This window comes from Pipra filicauda, unplaced genomic scaffold, assembly GCF_003945595.2.
Source record: "Pipra filicauda isolate LSUMZ 115617 unplaced genomic scaffold, ASM394559v2 scaffold4_size7858003_pilon, whole genome shotgun sequence".
Lineage (NCBI taxonomy): Eukaryota > Metazoa > Chordata > Aves > Passeriformes > Pipridae > Pipra > Pipra filicauda.
The window spans coordinates 4315280-4331270 of record NW_024104643.1 but is presented as its reverse complement, the minus strand read 5'-3'; the positions used below and the strand labels follow the sequence as shown (position 1 = coordinate 4331270).

Sequence of the window (15991 nt, the reverse complement as noted above, 5' to 3'; positions counted from 1 at the left end):
CCATTGCCATGGAAGAGTTCATGGAATGGAAATGCCAGTGCTTAGCCCCCATCTGACCTTTAGAGTACATCTCTAGACATTCAGAAATATCCAGTTTCTACCAGACTGCCTCCATCCCCTTTCACCTCCCATCCTTCTCAACTCTAGATGTCCTCTCTCCAATCACAAGCCTGAGAAGAACCAGCAGTGAATTTCTGTAAACTGTGGAAAGGGAGTGAATGCACACAATGTCAACTAAGCCTTTACATTTATGTATTCTTTAACCCAAATAATGGTGAGCCCCTCTCTTTTTAAAAAGATTGTGCTGCTTCTCTCTTTTTTTTTTTTCTTAGAGTGCAATTCTTTGTATTTTCATGTGTGCTGGGAATTTTTTCCATTTCTTGGGTGCTACTGTAATATAAAGAATAAAAAACCCATGAGGAACTGAACTGCCATACAGTATTACAGGTACCTCATAAAACAGGTTATATTTTCAAATTTTACACTTATTCTCAGTGCTGCTCATGTACCTTCCCAAACACACTTGTTCTTTAATAGGAAAAGATGAAGTGACAGCAACAAACACCTTCACACTTCACACTATTGCTCACACTTTCAGTTAAGAGAATCAGAGCCTCTCAAACACATAACTTCCTTTAGTTCTTCTATTGAATGCTTTTAAAATCCCAGTAACATCTTTAAATACCTTTTGTTAGGGATCAGCTTGTTCTCCCTAACCGTGAAGGGTAAGGAAAACCCCACTTCATATTGCAATAGATATGAAGTTTCACACAAAACAAGTTACCCTTAAGATTCACAGTGCTGGCACAGAATAGGCCTTACCTGCCACAAGTGATCTGCGTGACAACACTTCCCATAAGTTCAAAAACTTTCCTTGGGTTTATCTCATGGCTTGTAGAGTTATGACCCAACTGACCATAGCCTCCAGCTCCAAATGTAAAAACCCCACCTTCCTAAACAAATAAATTATTTGCATTAAAATTATAGGATATCTCACAACAAGAAACTTAACAGAAATTACAGATTTAATAATAAATCTCCTTGTCTGATGATTTTGTGACTGTGGGGAAAGGACAGAAAATACATAAGCATAAGAGGGCCCTGAGACACAAAAGGGTCATAAGTTAACTGGAGTTATGAAAATGTGGCACAGCTGTGAAGTATTACCTTATTCATGTTAAATCACACTCGTGTCATTTCCATATCACTGTACAACAGTCCTGCCATTAACCTGTGTCATTCACAGACACTAATCCTCGTTTTTATTTCCTCTTTTCCAGTTTTCTTGATAAACTACAACAGTATATAAACTCTCACTCCTACTTTGGCTTTGACACTCTGAATACAAATTCTAATGCAATTAGCAAGCAGGAAGCTGCTCTCCTCAGGCAGATGATGCAGAGTCTGACTGAAACAGCTTCCTTATTTGAAAGCATAAGAAATCAGAATATTTCAACAGTGTTGTAAGGCAAGTAATCATGCAACTTACCTCACAACAACTTTGAAACTTTACAATTTCAAAGCATTTGAAAATGAAAAGCTGTTTCTTTCAATTCTACTCTGCATCAGCCTGGACCTCAGCTGGAAATCATCACATCTGCTGAGCAAGTCAGGCTCCGTCACTGAGTCAGGATAACAACCAGTGACAGGGTTTTCTGCAGCTGAAGGACTTGCACAATGCTCACAAATATACACAGTGCTGTCTACTACAGGTGTATCAAAACCCCTGGTTCTGCAAGGCCTCTCATGCAAAGGACAACAGAGTTATCCACTGAGTCCACCAGCTTTAAAGTAAGTTTGAAGTTAACTTCTATATATGAAAAAGGAAAATAAGCATTTAGAAGGTAAGTTACAGATTGCTGCTTGCTTTACATTCTGTATTTCCCAAAGCTCAACATCAATATAAATTTCAGGATAAGGAAGTTGACACATTTTTTCCAAGTGAGAGAATATTTTAGGATGAAAAGCAATTATTTATGAACAGTCTTTTCCTCTCACTGTAGAAAATTAAGCTTCCATAAACAAGGTATGAGCATATTTATGCAGATACTCTTCAAAACAAGTTTTAACTTGCTGCAGTATAAAAATTCAAACTAACATATTTTAAAAAGCCATACATTTACCCAAAGTAAATAAACACAGGGGTTTTTTTTCCCTCTCCAGAAATAAAACATTAAAAATAATTACTTCCAAAATCCTAATGCCTTCTATAACAACACTCTGAACTCAAGAGATTTGGACATGAACTGGCTATTTAGTCACTTTTCCAAATCTTGAACAGGCAAAATTGTTTTCTACTCCTCTCAGTGGTAAGCTCAAAATATTCTGTTTATAAATTGTTACTTTTTCCTGAGAGTGGCAAGCAGGAAATGTCTAAACATTAACACATACTTATTTAAATGCTGAAGTCTAATTCAACTATTAAACCTGAAAAGAAAAGTCCAAGAGTCAATCATTTAAATTAAGACATGTATCGTTTTACCCACTACAAAATAAAAGCACTTACCATAACTTGATGCTTGAAATAAAATATTCACCACTAAAATGAGTGTAAGAATGAGCAGCAGCATTATATATTCTATGCTGCTGCCAAATATTTCCAAATAAGTTTAAAAGTTTAAAAGTAAGGTTCCAAATAATGCATTTAGCCAACAGTTCTGTATCAGGCAATTTGACATATATCACCTCTCTATTTTAATCATCAATACTTAATTTTAATTCCTACGTCTCTGTACAAACACACTGCACTGACACAGAACACGTTCTTTTTTTCCCAAATCTATTTTGAAATAAGTGACCCATTTTTCACAGAACCTCACACAATAATACCTGCAATATGTAATTCCTCATTAACTGTACTCTCACTTATGATTGGCAATAAATGAACTTCCCCAAGGAAGAGTCTGTTTTCTCCATGATCCTACTTGGTGAGTGATTTGGTCTGATCATGAACACAGCAATGCTAGAGACATTACAGTCAGAAAAGAGCTCATCCCTTTAGGATACACTAAAGTAAATTCAATACCTGCATAATTTTAATAATGCAACATAGAGTTTCCTATCAAAAATGCTATATTTTGTATGCTCAATTTCACCAACTCCGACAAAAAGACTGCTGAAAAATTTCCTGTATTGGGGATTTTTTTCAAATATTTAACCACTGTTTCCTCAACTTTATCCAATAAACTTAGAAGCCATTTATTCAGAATTTAGTTTATTATTTCCTATTCAGACAGCACCTTTTCCTGGAAACATTAAAAAAACTGAAGCAGAAACATATCTTTAAGTATTGTACCTTCGTAAGGGCAGCAGTATGATCTTCTCCACAACATATATGAACAACCTTCTGACTTCTCAGTGACTTTAGCAGTGTAGGAACATACCTGTCTGAACAGTTTAATAAAGCAGTAGGTCACCTATTTTTTAAGTAAAAATCAAAACCCAAACAGTTTTGCTCGTTTATTCTAATTTTGTTCTAGTCAAACAAGCACTCTGAAATTGTTGGCACACAATGCAAATCCTTGTGACCGAGTTTACGGATCTTGGAAATGGAAGTGTTACTGCAGCAAAACCAGGGACTGCTGCACTGAAACACTTTGGAACCCACGTTTTTAAAGTGTTCCTGTAAGTCAGTGCCAGTAGGTATTCTTTGGAATGTGTGTTCACACACACACAGCTTGATATTAATAAATGCATAATAGACCCGAGCACCCAACGAGCAGGAAGCACAACTTCCTTCCATCATCAGAACAAATCAACTTTGTCATCCAGCTGAACAAAGGCAACTTTTTAATGCTAATGTCTTCAAATCTGTTAGGTGTGCTAACATGTCTGCAAGAAACTGTATCAGCACACAAAAAAGGGATTTTATTGAGAAGTGATGCTACATAAAAAACTGGGGTTCTACACATTCCAAAGAATATGGAGAAGCAACTGAAGTCTCATGTGAAATCTTCTTATTATATGAGTGTGATCGGAATTAAGGCATTAATTCAGATGTGCATTTTCTTTACAACACACTTATTTTAAACGGTGTTGACAACAACGAACCGGTGAGAAAATCTGAACTCATGAAACCATCTATAGATTATTCATTACTAAACTGTGCTCAGAATTTCAACACAACACTGTCAGAATTCTCACTACAAAACCGAGGAAAGAAGACACCTTTGTGTCTTCTTCAGGAACCCCACGTGACACCAGCACTCTTTGACAACATTCAACAACGGTTTGTCCTGTCTGCTTGTTTTCTAGTACTGCTGTCCCTGCATTCACAACCCAAACCCTTCAGCATGGAATTTTACTGCAGCAATGTTTACCTACCATTATCATCATTTAGACCCAGCTGCCCAAATTTGTTGCGTCCCCATCCAAAAATGGCTCCAGAAAGAGTTAGTACAAAACTATGAGCTCCTCCTGCTGCAATCTGTGCAAAAGGGATTCCCAGCAGAGATTTAATCATATGTGGTGAGGTTTGTTTTTTATACTCGTAACCTAAGCCCAGCTGGCCATATTTGTTTTGTCCCCAGGAAAACACTTCACTTCCTGTTGGAAGGAAAAAATAAACAACCAAGAAACACAATCAATACAGTTTAATTATACTATGTTTATCCACTGTAAGAAAAGCTAAAAGTTATGTTTGAGTTTCAAAATGCTTACAAATTACTGACTTCTGAAGCTAAGCATTCTTGTGTAATTTGCAGGCATTCAACTCAAATATTTCACCAGACAAAGTATTTAAATAGTACTCAAACCCCTCAAAATTTCTCTTAACATTCCTGTTTCAACAGTGTTAGATAAACTGAGTTTGATTATTACAAAGCAAGATACTGTTCCACTGGAAGCTGCACTACTACATAGATTTTTCTGCAGAGATCTGCCAATACTGGACATGCAAAATTTTCCAATTTCCCATCAAAAGCCTCATTTAAGCTTTTCTAAGGTAACACACTGAATTTCCACACACAGTTTAAGAGACACACATTTCAAAACAATGTCTTCATCATATGATCAACGAAGCACAAAGTTTATAATGTCATTTGATGCCTTACAAAGAAAAAATCATTTTAAAGAATGACAAGTCAAAGAGCTATTTATGTTAAGATTGCCTCCAAACATTCTACTGATCAACCACTGTTTTGCTGAGGTATTTACTATCCTAAAGATCAACACCTCATCACAAAACACTTTGCTTTTGCTGATGTGATACATTTCCAAGAGCAGTGTTCCCTTCACAATGCTTCCTATGTCTCCCCTATCTCCATCTTTCCCATAAGAGTTTTATCAAGATGGGAAAACAATGAAACCCATCCCCTGGGGTACAGGTCTCTCTGATTTTATTTATTTAACAACAAAACCCAAAAAAAAAACCCCAACAGTGCATGTCAGGAACAGAAACAGAGCTGTAGATCTATGAATTGGCATAGGATAGTGATGCTGTACGTGAAGCTTGCAATTATTTAAAACACTGAGTTAATTTTAAATTACAAATTTAAAATTTATGACATTCTTGCACCTTTGACCAACAGAATGTTTAACAGTACAACTCTAATACTCCCCACATTCTACTGCTGATCTTAACTCAGGCAAAGGGTTATTTGTAAACCTCTGCTTGCCTGCCCTGGAAACAAAGGCATTTCTTTGGGTTATAAGGATAAAGGCACTTGGGAATACATTATGGCACAGAAAATATGAGGCCATGAAGAGTCACACACAGAATCAAGGCACATATAGGCCATGTAAACTACTATATTTAAAGGAAAAAAAAAATCATTTGTATACAATGAACACCTCCCTCCCCACACCTTATCTGGTTTGTATTTTAAACATGTACTGTTAAGAAACAAACTACTATCTTCCTGGAATTTTTGTTTTGAGTTTCTAAGTTTCCATTAACACTTTCCAGGAGCCACTTCTTCCAAGTGAAAGTTTCGGTCACAACTCTCTCTTGTCATGACGAAACAAGCAAGCAACAAATTTAAATTCACGTTCCTTTCTGGAGAGCTTTACTAATCAGACAAGGGAGGCCAAACCTTTCCAAGGGTGGGTTATAACGTGACATTACATTTTAATCATGGAAGTACAAAGAAAACAGAGGTTTTGCCAAAAGGAGTCACTCCTGCAAGTCTCAGTAACTTGAAGATGCAGGTTAAAACAGACTAGTGGCAAAGCAACATCCCAGCAGGATGAGAAAGAAATTGGACCAAAAAAACCAACACAACTTAACAAGGAAGTTACCTGAAAGCCAGATGATAAAAAAAAAAACAAACTAAAACAAAAAGAAATAAAAGCAGAACAAACATGACATTTGTCTGTACATTTATTTTTTAAAGTCAGGCTTCCATCATTAAATTACACTGCCCATACCAACTTGAAATCCCACCTGTGTTAAGTGGTAGCATGTTTTATAAAAACATTTCCTTTTAAAAATTAAAAATAAATGTTGGAAACTTGAACTACCTGGTAAGAAATTACACAAAACTTCAGAATAATCTGGCTTACCTTTTGAGAGTGCTAGGGAGTGATAGTAACCACAAGCAACTTGAACAATTTGGATCTCTGATAAGCTTTTAATGTTTCTATTGGGGTAAGAAAACAGAGAAAGAATTAAGCTACTAGATTGTGGTATGGAATATAAAGTCATATCAAAAGATAATATACAAAAAGTGAATCCTTTTCACTCAAGCACACATGAAACTAATTCAAACATCCTAACTTTAACTAGAAGGTATTTAGTAAAGCCTTAAGTCAAAACAGCTGCTTTTCTAACGCTTTTAAGGACAGGTTTGGTCTTATTTTCAAATTAAGTCTGTAAAAGGCCATAATGAAGAATTAGGGAGGTTCATGTGCTAGAAGGAGATGTCATACAGCTGAATGGAGGAACTAATAAAGAATGCAAGAAGAAATCAATTCTTACTTCCCAGTTTCCAAAAGAAGAAAGGTTTTACAGTCTTCTTTATGTCAATATTAGATACAAAAATGTAATTACTCTCTGGTAAAAACTGAACACTATTTTTCATCTCTACCAACATTAACGTCAATCAAAACTTCAGTTTACAGAGCTATTACATTTTGCACAATATTATAAAGAAGCTGCAAATACATCCAAATGTGCATTAAAACTAGTATGCTTTCCATTTTCAATGGAAAATCAGAAGTTTCTAAAGGGCCTGTTGGCTTTAAAATTTGATGCAGAAATAATATCTTTAGTATTTGTTGTTTATATTTTTCATATTTATACACGTGTCAGAGATAGTCATGAATTACTAAAGCTCCAAGGAATTGTCACTTTTGTGTGTCTTTTTCCTAGGCAAAAAATGTGGACTTCAGGTAGCTAGAATGCTTGTTCTGGGAACAAGCAAGTGAACCTGGACAGCGTTCATTTTTAAAATTAGGTTTGGTCACAGCTGTAAAACTTTGGGGAGGAAGCTGAAGTACAAAGATCAGACAGCAAATGTACTTTCTTCAAATGTACCCCCACAACCGGTTTTGGAAGTTTAACACTTTACTTCTCTTCACCTTCTCTTAAATGGCAGTTATCAACCCCCATTTACATTCTTAAAATACCTATCCTACTTTTCCAACATAACTCTCATTCTTAATAGAGGACTATTAAAAAAAAAAAAAAATAAAAATAAAAGCACCCCAAAAAGCAACAAACCAAACCAAGCAAACCCATAACACACTTCCCACATAAGCTGACTTTTTGAGAAAGGAAACTGCCTACAGAATGCAAGTGTCATAGCTAATATACACCTTCTAATGTGTGCTTTTAACTATAACAGCAGAACAGATTAACCGATGTGACTTAAGCACATTATTTAAGGAAAAAAAAAAGGCAACTTATTATCTGCTATTTTTAACCTGGGCACTCTGATGCATTCCTCTGTTCCTGGCAAGCCAAGTTGTCCATCAGTAGCCAGACCCCAAGCATATACCTGACCCTTGTCATTTAATGCAAGGGTATGGGCTTCTCCACACGATACAGCTACAATATTTTGGGCATCCAGTGCACCAACATGCTCTAAAAAAGAAACAAACAAATAAAGTTAGTTGTTTTTAAAAAAAAAACAAACTCCTAACAAGCTAGGGCAGTTACAGACACTTTTATTCAGCACTATGATATGAATCGAAATTACACTGAAGTAAGCCCAGGAGCCTGCTGAAACACCCTCTATTTAAAATTGTAAGCATGCTGTTCTAGGAGAAAAAAGTTAAATTTGACACCCCAAAGTAGTCAAATAACAACTGTATCTGGAACAACACACCGAAGTGCACAAAACCTGCAGCTTGATCGTAATGGTCCCTTCTAACCTTGCCATCTGAAAATGAGGGCAGAAACCCAGTTAACATTAAGGTCAAACAGATTATTGTCAAATGACTACACGTGTAGATATTATGTAAGAGGAAAACATTCCACCACAGCAAATTAAATTCACCTATTCACTATCAAGAAAAAAGCCTGCAAAACAAGGCAGGGCAAATTACAGACTAAAGCTACTGATTTTGCAATGAGCTGCACAATGTCCTCTTTATAATGCAAAATACTGTAGAAACAGATCCTAAAGAGTAATTTTTCTAGCCATACAGTGCATGCCTCTGAAAAGCACACACTAAAATATCTGTCACTTTTTTTTTCCAGTAGCCTGCATCAAAACCCTTAAATATACTTAGAAAGGAGGGTTTTTGGGGGTTATGATTTGTGATCAGAAGTCTAACATTTTTATTTCAGCAATAATAACATGGGGAAATACCTTAGGGCCTGTCACTAAAGCTGGAATTTTTAATAGTCCCCTTAGATAAGAGCCTGCTTGGACATTCTCACCACTGAAAAAGCCAGTGGTATCATCAATGTAACGTGCTCTCCAAACACAGGCTAGAACAGCCTAAGTCAACTTCAAAACAATAGCTAATGTTATCTGCAACATGACAGGCGCTCAGGTTCCAAAATAAACTAACACAGGCAGCAGATATAAGTTCTTTCATACAGCTGGTCTGACTAAAGAGGTTACCACCCCAATTCAGCCACGAGTCTCCCACAGCTCTGCCAGTGGAAGAGGTCATGGAAGCGCTCTCCAGTTTGGGCACCAGCACACAGATTAGCTCAGGCTATCTTCACCAGCTGCTGAACTAGCCAGGCTGACTCTGCCTAATATGGATTAAGGAACATTCACACAATCCCTGTGGCAAGCAGAGCTCTGTGGGGAGCAAAGAGGGAAGGCACGGCTAAATAATACCAGTGGTGACATGGAGGTGGCAAAGACACGCAGTCAGCAACAAAATTATCTTCAGTGAGCAGAAGTGCATTCAAAAGAGAACATCCACCCATCTGTAAAGATACTGAGCCTCTTTAGACTAATGCCCTGACTTCATAGTACAACACTCAGCAGTATAATCAGCAACCTGTAGGTGAAAGGAAAATTAGGGAGGAGGAGGTTACAATCCTCATGACTGGTGTGTCTGAGCGTGTTAAAAAAAAAATTATAGCAGGTCCATTACATATGAAGGGTCATACAAACTAGAAGTCAGATATTTTTGTTTTAACTTTTAAAGACGATTCAGCATAATTTTCAAAGTGGGCAACAAGCAGTCAGAGTAAGTGACAAGCTGAGTTCTCAGTTTCTCTATGTTCATGAAGCACAGGATTAAAGTCTATCAGTTTTAATATCCACATACTGTTTCCCAACAGAAGACCAAATTAGTTCAAAAAAGTTACATCTCAATTACATAAAAAAACCAAGAATCTTTAACTGGCATCAAAGCCAAAGCTCTGAGTAAAGGTGAACCACTAAAATTTCGCATGACACTTTATTTCCATTTGAAAAATTTGTGTCAATTATTGAGCCAAGCAAGCTGTAAAATTGCTATAGGAGTGATTAGAATAAACTCTTACTAAGCCTTTCCAGTTTGTTATGTTCTGCTGTGAGTAGTGTGAGCAGCACTGTTCCCTGGCTCTCAGCAGCACCAGCTATGACTCACAAGCAAGCTCTGGAGAGAGCCCATGTGCACACTCCTCTGCAGCCCCTGCAAGATGTTTACCCACTTCTGCTCTAGAACTGCACTAGCAGGGAGCAGAAACCCACAGAGGACATAGGTAGGAAGAAGAAAAAAGCCCTAAGAAGTTTCACATGGCACCTTTTAGGCTTTTCCAAATATTCTTCCTGTAGTGCTGCATATGCTGATACGTCTTTTATCAAAAGTTTTATTTTTAGTTCTTAAAAAAAAGAACATTGCTTTAATCAGACCAGCTCTACATCACATATTAGACAACTAAAAAAACACACAGTAAGTTTCTCGACTGTGATATGTCAAATACTCATATTTCAGTAGCCAAACCGATACATATAGTACAATACTAATCCATGTCTTGCAGCAGGTCACCTCCCCTTGAGATTTAGAACAGCCACTGAGTCTCCCACAGCCTTCAATGAAGTGATTCCATGCTAGAAACAAAAACAGTGGCAGTGTCCAGCTGCACAGCAGACACAAATAGGACAGACTTCCATGTTTCACAGTTGGTTGTTTCCAACTATCACAAGAAGCAATCCAAGCAAAGGAACGCTCTTCCAGTGAAAAATATGTCCAATTCTTGGAAGAACTACTGTGCATGAATTCAGCACGTGCACAGACACTGGCAATCTTGGGTTTGATGTAGCACAATAAAACAAAAACCACATGCACAACCACAAGTAACCTCCACAATTCATTACTTACAAACTTACCGGGTCTTTTCCTGGCTTTTTCATGCCCTAGTTGTCCTAGATCATTGCATCCACATGTATAAACAGTCCCATCAACCAGGACAAAAACAGTATGTCTCAGTCCACATCCTACATCTCTGACTCTTTTATTTAAGAAAAAGTCACTTTTTCTGGGTTCTAAAACAATCTCTTCATCAATTCCACCCAATCCAAGCTGTCCAAAAGACGCATTTCCCCAGCACAACATGTTTATGCTTCTCTTGATCAGAGAACTTCCAACTTCAGTTTTCTAGAATATCCCTTCTCTGTAGCTGTTAAAAAAAAAAAAAGGAAAATGTACATTTTTCAGTATTGTCCCCAACATTTACATTATTTTCTATACAGCATGTAATCCATGTGCTCACTTTGATATACCAATATACATGTGATTTACTTTCTTGGACAGGATTTGCATTAACTCTGCAGTAAATGGCTTTCCTTTCCATTTCAGATACAACTTTTAAAATGTGCAGGTTCTTGGTTTTACAAAACTTTGCTTCAAAAATTTAAAATACCGTTCTTTGTAAAACTTCTTTAAACAGCAGTCACAACCAATTCCAGCCAGTAGAAACGACCTCAAACATCTTCCAAGGAAACAGTACTGGCTACTTTCCTTACTCAAGGAGCTGCATGACTCCATAAAGCACTGTGTATGGCCTCAAGATCATCTCCAAAAACAACACTTGACTCATAGCTTGGAAAAAATTGGTCAGCTCTGATCAATCCAGTTATGCAATTCGAAGTACAATATGCTGTGTCAATCATTACATTTGAACAACTATGAGTCAACTGAACTTACGATTTAAAAGAAAATAAAGAGCTGAAATTCAAGTCCCCAGCCTCTCACTGCAATCAACAGCAGCTACAGCTTCAGCTACTCTGCAGTAAAAGAGGCCACAACTCCCCCAAGCAAACCTCCATCCCTAATCTCTAAATTGCAATTACCAGTATTTGTGCTGACAGACTCTCCATCTGTTTGGAAAGGATACAAAGCTACACTTCTCTTTCATTTTCAGTATTGTATACGAGGAAGAATTTATGACAATGTTTTCACTATTACTCATACTGTACTTTCAGGGCAGTAATTTTCCCCATACTTTTAGAGCAATTTAAAAATCAATGCAATCCAATGTGAGATTACTATAAATTTTCATATGTACCATTACTTGGAAGACATTCTTCAGGATCATAACACACATAAACCACCTAAATACAAAACTGCTCAGGGAAGTGAGACACCAGTTAGCATCTAAGCATTACACACCCCAAAGGGCAGAATTCTTGCCAGCACAGCAGATAAACTATTTTTCTCTGCAAAAGTCAAAATACAGTAAACAAGATGCTTATTTTTGTGGCTTCACTGAGAAAAAAAAAAAAAACGAATAACAAAACAACAAAAACCAACCAAACCAAAACAGCCAAACAGCTTAAAATATATTGCATTCTGTTTACCTATCTCAGGTGGTGAGGCATGATCAAATATTTCCCTAGCTATATCCTACCACAATCAGAAGGAGACATCGAAAGGAAGACTGCAGTTAAGACATGGCTGTGCAACAGCACGTGTCACACATCTGCAGCAGTGACTGCAAGGCAAGCTTCAACCTGCAACACAAGAAGTTAGAAAAGACGTATTATTATAGTCCTTGAAGACTTCTATAACCAAGATTTATCTCTGTTTCCAGCAGGGGAAAAAAAAATAAGAAAAGCGCTCTTTTCTCTTGAAACGTATATGTATTTCCATGGAAGGTGGGGCTGGATTGTTTTGGTTTTTATCTTTTGGGAGTCAGTGCCCCAAGTTTTGTACTTTGGTCTCAAATCACGGCACTTTCACCCCTGTCCGTGGCCAGCCCGAGTGTCAGCTCCCGGCACCGCGGCACTGACGTCAGAGCGGCCCGAGCCCACACCCGGCAGGACCGCGGGGAAGCCCCGCATCGCTCCGGGCGAGCGGGGAGCGCCGAGCGGCGCCGGGGAAGCGCCTGGACGCTTCGCGCAGGCTGTGACCGCCACGCCCGGGCACTGACGCGCGTCCAGGCCGAGCCCCGTGCGCGGGACCCCGCCCGCCCCGCCGCACACAGCCCGCGTTCCCCCCGCGGGGCTCGGCCCCCGGGCCCGCCGCGCTGGGGCGCGCAGGGCGGGCAGGGCGCGGCCCGGCGGCGGAGCGGGGGCGGCGGACGGTCCCCTCCGCGCCGCGCGGGTGCCCGGCGGCGCCGCCCGTCCCGCTGTCCCCGGCCCGGCCGCACCTGCCCCCGCGGGCCCGCGGCCGCGCCGCCCGGCCCGGCCCGACCCGCCCCGCTCCCGCGGCCACTTTGCCGTCCGCCCCGCGGGGCCGGAGGGCAGCAGCGCCCGGCTCCGGAGAGGCCCGGCGGGACTCACCGGCGGCGGCGAGGCGCTGCGCTCCGGTCCCCAACCCGCCCGCTGGCACCGCCGGGGCGTGAGCAGCGTGAGCAGCCCCGCGGCGCGGTGACAGGCCCGGTCGCCGCTGCCGCGCAGGCGCCGGCTCGGCAGGCGGGACCGCAGCGCCCGCTCCCCGCCCGCCCGGCCCCGTGGGCAGGGCCGGGGACGCGGCGCGGGGCCGGCGGCGGGGCCCGGCCGCGGGGTGCGGAGCCGGGACTGCGGGGTGCGGAGCCGGGACTGCGGGGCGCCGGAAGGGACGCGGCGCTCGGAGCCGCCGCGTGTGTCGGTTCCTGCCGTTGGGCTGCGAGGAGGCGGAGCGAGGAGCTGACGGCAAACATGAGATGGACGAGGGGCCCGCGAAGCGAGGGGTGCCGGAGTGACGCCGCCGTGCTGCCAGAGCGCCCGCCGGAGCGCAGGGCCGGGCGCGGGTGTTCGCTCCGGTGACTGCAGCCTTCTTGGCTGGGCGCGTTCTTGGCTCGGCAACAAGGGAGCGCTGTAAAGCAGATCTTCGCTGTGCTACATCAGTGTTTTTAAACTGAGAATTAAAAAAACTGGAGTAGGTTCTGGGGCAAAGCGCTCCCTGAGAAGAGGTCCTCGCGTGGCGCGTTCCTCCTGCTCCAGAGACTTGGGCGCGTGTTGCTGTTCCTTGTGCGTGATCTGCAGAAGCCTCTGCTTGATCTCTGAGGGCACGAAAAGAATGAGATCAGTGAGTGGGAAGGAACTGGATCCGCCTGGGAGATGCAGGAACAAAGTGTTCTTCATACTCCAATTACCTGTCATTAAGTTCTGAGAGCGCAGGATCCCTCCCCGAGGGCGATCGCGGTGGCGGTGCTGCAGCGGGAGGCGGCGGTGCGATCACCAGCCCTGCGTGGCCCTCCTGCTCAGGGAGCAGGGTGGGTTTGGGGGTTTGCTGTGTCCCTCCCGCAGAAATAAATGCAGTTTTCCGAATTCTGCATTCCGGTTACCAGCTTTCCTGAGTATACCCAAGGTGGGCATGGTAAAACTTTTTTTTTTCCACTGAACACTTATCTCTAGTGAGCCACTAAAGAGAAGTTTACACTTCCCCCCCCCCCCCCCCAGTATTTTGCTTAGTTCTGGGAGGAAAATCCATTGCAATTTATGTAATTGGACCGGGCCGGGAATCCAAATCAGGCTTCCTTATTTAGTAGCCTCTTTATAGTAGTTTTGGGATCCACCTTTATGTAGGTCAGGAAGTGAAAAATGGTCAGGACCAGGCATACTTGACAGCAAGTTATTTTGCAGACTGGGGCTGAGGAAGGTTCTGTGTTTGGTGTCCTTTTGCCCTGTAATGGAAAGCATTTAACAAAATCTCAACACACAGGATGTCTTGGTCCAGCCAACACTCCTTTGTGTATGTAAATAGGTGAAATTTTACAGGACTTCTCGGGATTTGTGATTGTAGGTTTATCACTAAATATCAAAACCAGAAATACTAAATTCATCCATAGAGAAAATGAGACGGCTGCATGGCTGACAGGCTAAAAGATGCAGCACTTTTCAGGGCAGCAAATCCCTAGTTTTGCTATTTAAAGGAGAAATGTGAGTGATTTGCCTTTTGCCATTCTGCATTTAGGAACAGAAGGTTGGCAGGAGCTGTGACACAGCAAATGGAGGAAAACATTTAGTTCGTTGCCTTCTAAGCTTCCTTTTCCCCTTATTTGGGAGCCCACCGGAACAGTAACCGTGAATAACTACACAGTGGATTTTAAATACTGTCATTCATTGTGCAGTGTGTCCTCTGACCAGCATGTGGGGATATGCCCATGTACTTGAAGAGAACATTATATGCCCAATACAGCTTTTACACAGAGAAGTCACTTGATATAACTGGCTTAATGCACTAAATAAAATGTATATAAAGCATGAAACAACATACAGTGTTGCACAGATGTCAGCTTCCTTCTGTAATAGACACAGCTATTTTATTTACAAGAATTATTTTAATCCTAAAATCAAATTATTGTAAATTGCATAATTCAAATGTGTCTTCAAATAAAGTATAAGCCATATTTTTATTCCACTTATCACCCTCTTTAGCAGATTTTCTTTTCTGTGCCATTTTCTTTTCTGAAACCATATCCTACCTGCCTTACTGCCTTGAGGGAGCACCTTCCTCCTTGGGGCAAAAGACACACAGGCAGTGGGGTGAAGAGAGTACATGCTCTGATGCCCCAGAACTGCTTGGGCTCCCTGGCACTCGGTACAACCCACCCTACATCCACTGGCACTAAACCTGCCCAAATGGGGTCCTGTAGTTGCAGTCACAAGAACCGTGGGCTCATTGCACCTCAAAATTCCCACTGTCCATTCTAGTACTTGCCAAAGAACTCAGAGGTGCAAAATCCAGGGAAAAGAAGAAATGTAAATCTGGTTAACTTCAGGGATGGGATTTATTTCCTTCTAGGTGCCTTAGCACAGAGGGTTTCCTATTACCATTGCACAGTCTTCTTATTGATGGTCACAACAAGCAGGAAACTATTTTCAGTTGCCCTGCCGTTATTAAAATAGCAATGCTTGCCTACTGCCTAGTGATAGCTGTCAGCACAGTTGGGGTTTTTAAATTGTACCTCAGTTAATCCCCCACTGAGATAACACAAAAATGGGGGGAAATCATATATAGGGTTAACTAATGTATACTTTATGCTTAATTACTGTAAAATATCTTTCAGTTAATATCCATGTTTCTGTAAACTACAGTGTTACAGCACAAAACTGTATAGCTAATAACAGGGATGGACTCTGCTATCCACCTCCATATTCTCCTGGCAACAGTCAGAACATACTTAATAAACTTTAATTCCACATTTCAAACCCCTTTGCTTTATACTTTGATG

General features: G+C 41.0%; 1 protein-coding gene and 1 long non-coding RNA gene across 3 annotated transcripts in view; one reads left to right on the top strand and one right to left on the bottom strand.

Annotated features, from left to right (window-relative positions):
• HERC4 (HECT and RLD domain containing E3 ubiquitin protein ligase 4) overlaps window positions 1-13218 on the bottom strand; it is a 31058-nt gene extending 17840 nt beyond the window's left edge. The window contains exons 1-8 of one of the 2 annotated variants that reach the window (XM_027750488.2): window positions 13116-13218; window positions 12192-12344; window positions 10722-11011; window positions 7864-8023; window positions 6502-6578; window positions 4324-4545; window positions 3296-3387; window positions 823-953 (exon numbers count right to left, since the gene is read on the bottom strand). In XM_027750488.2, the coding sequence (XP_027606289.1) occupies window positions 823-953; window positions 3296-3387; window positions 4324-4545; window positions 6502-6578; window positions 7864-8023; window positions 10722-10947 (908 nt within the window). In that variant the 5' untranslated portion in view covers window positions 10948-11011; window positions 12192-12344; window positions 13116-13218. The remainder of the gene's footprint in view (window positions 1-822; window positions 954-3295; window positions 3388-4323; window positions 4546-6501; window positions 6579-7863; window positions 8024-10721; window positions 11012-12191; window positions 12345-13115) is intronic. The other variant, XM_027750489.2, reaches the window with a different exon arrangement.
• A 113-nt stretch (window positions 13219-13331) lies between these two features.
• LOC114003452 lies at window positions 13332-15181 on the top strand. The gene is made up of 2 exons (XR_003546242.2): window positions 13332-14124; window positions 14731-15181. It is a non-coding gene; the product is annotated as an uncharacterized LOC114003452 (long non-coding RNA).
• Window positions 15182-15991: the final 810 nt, after the last annotated feature.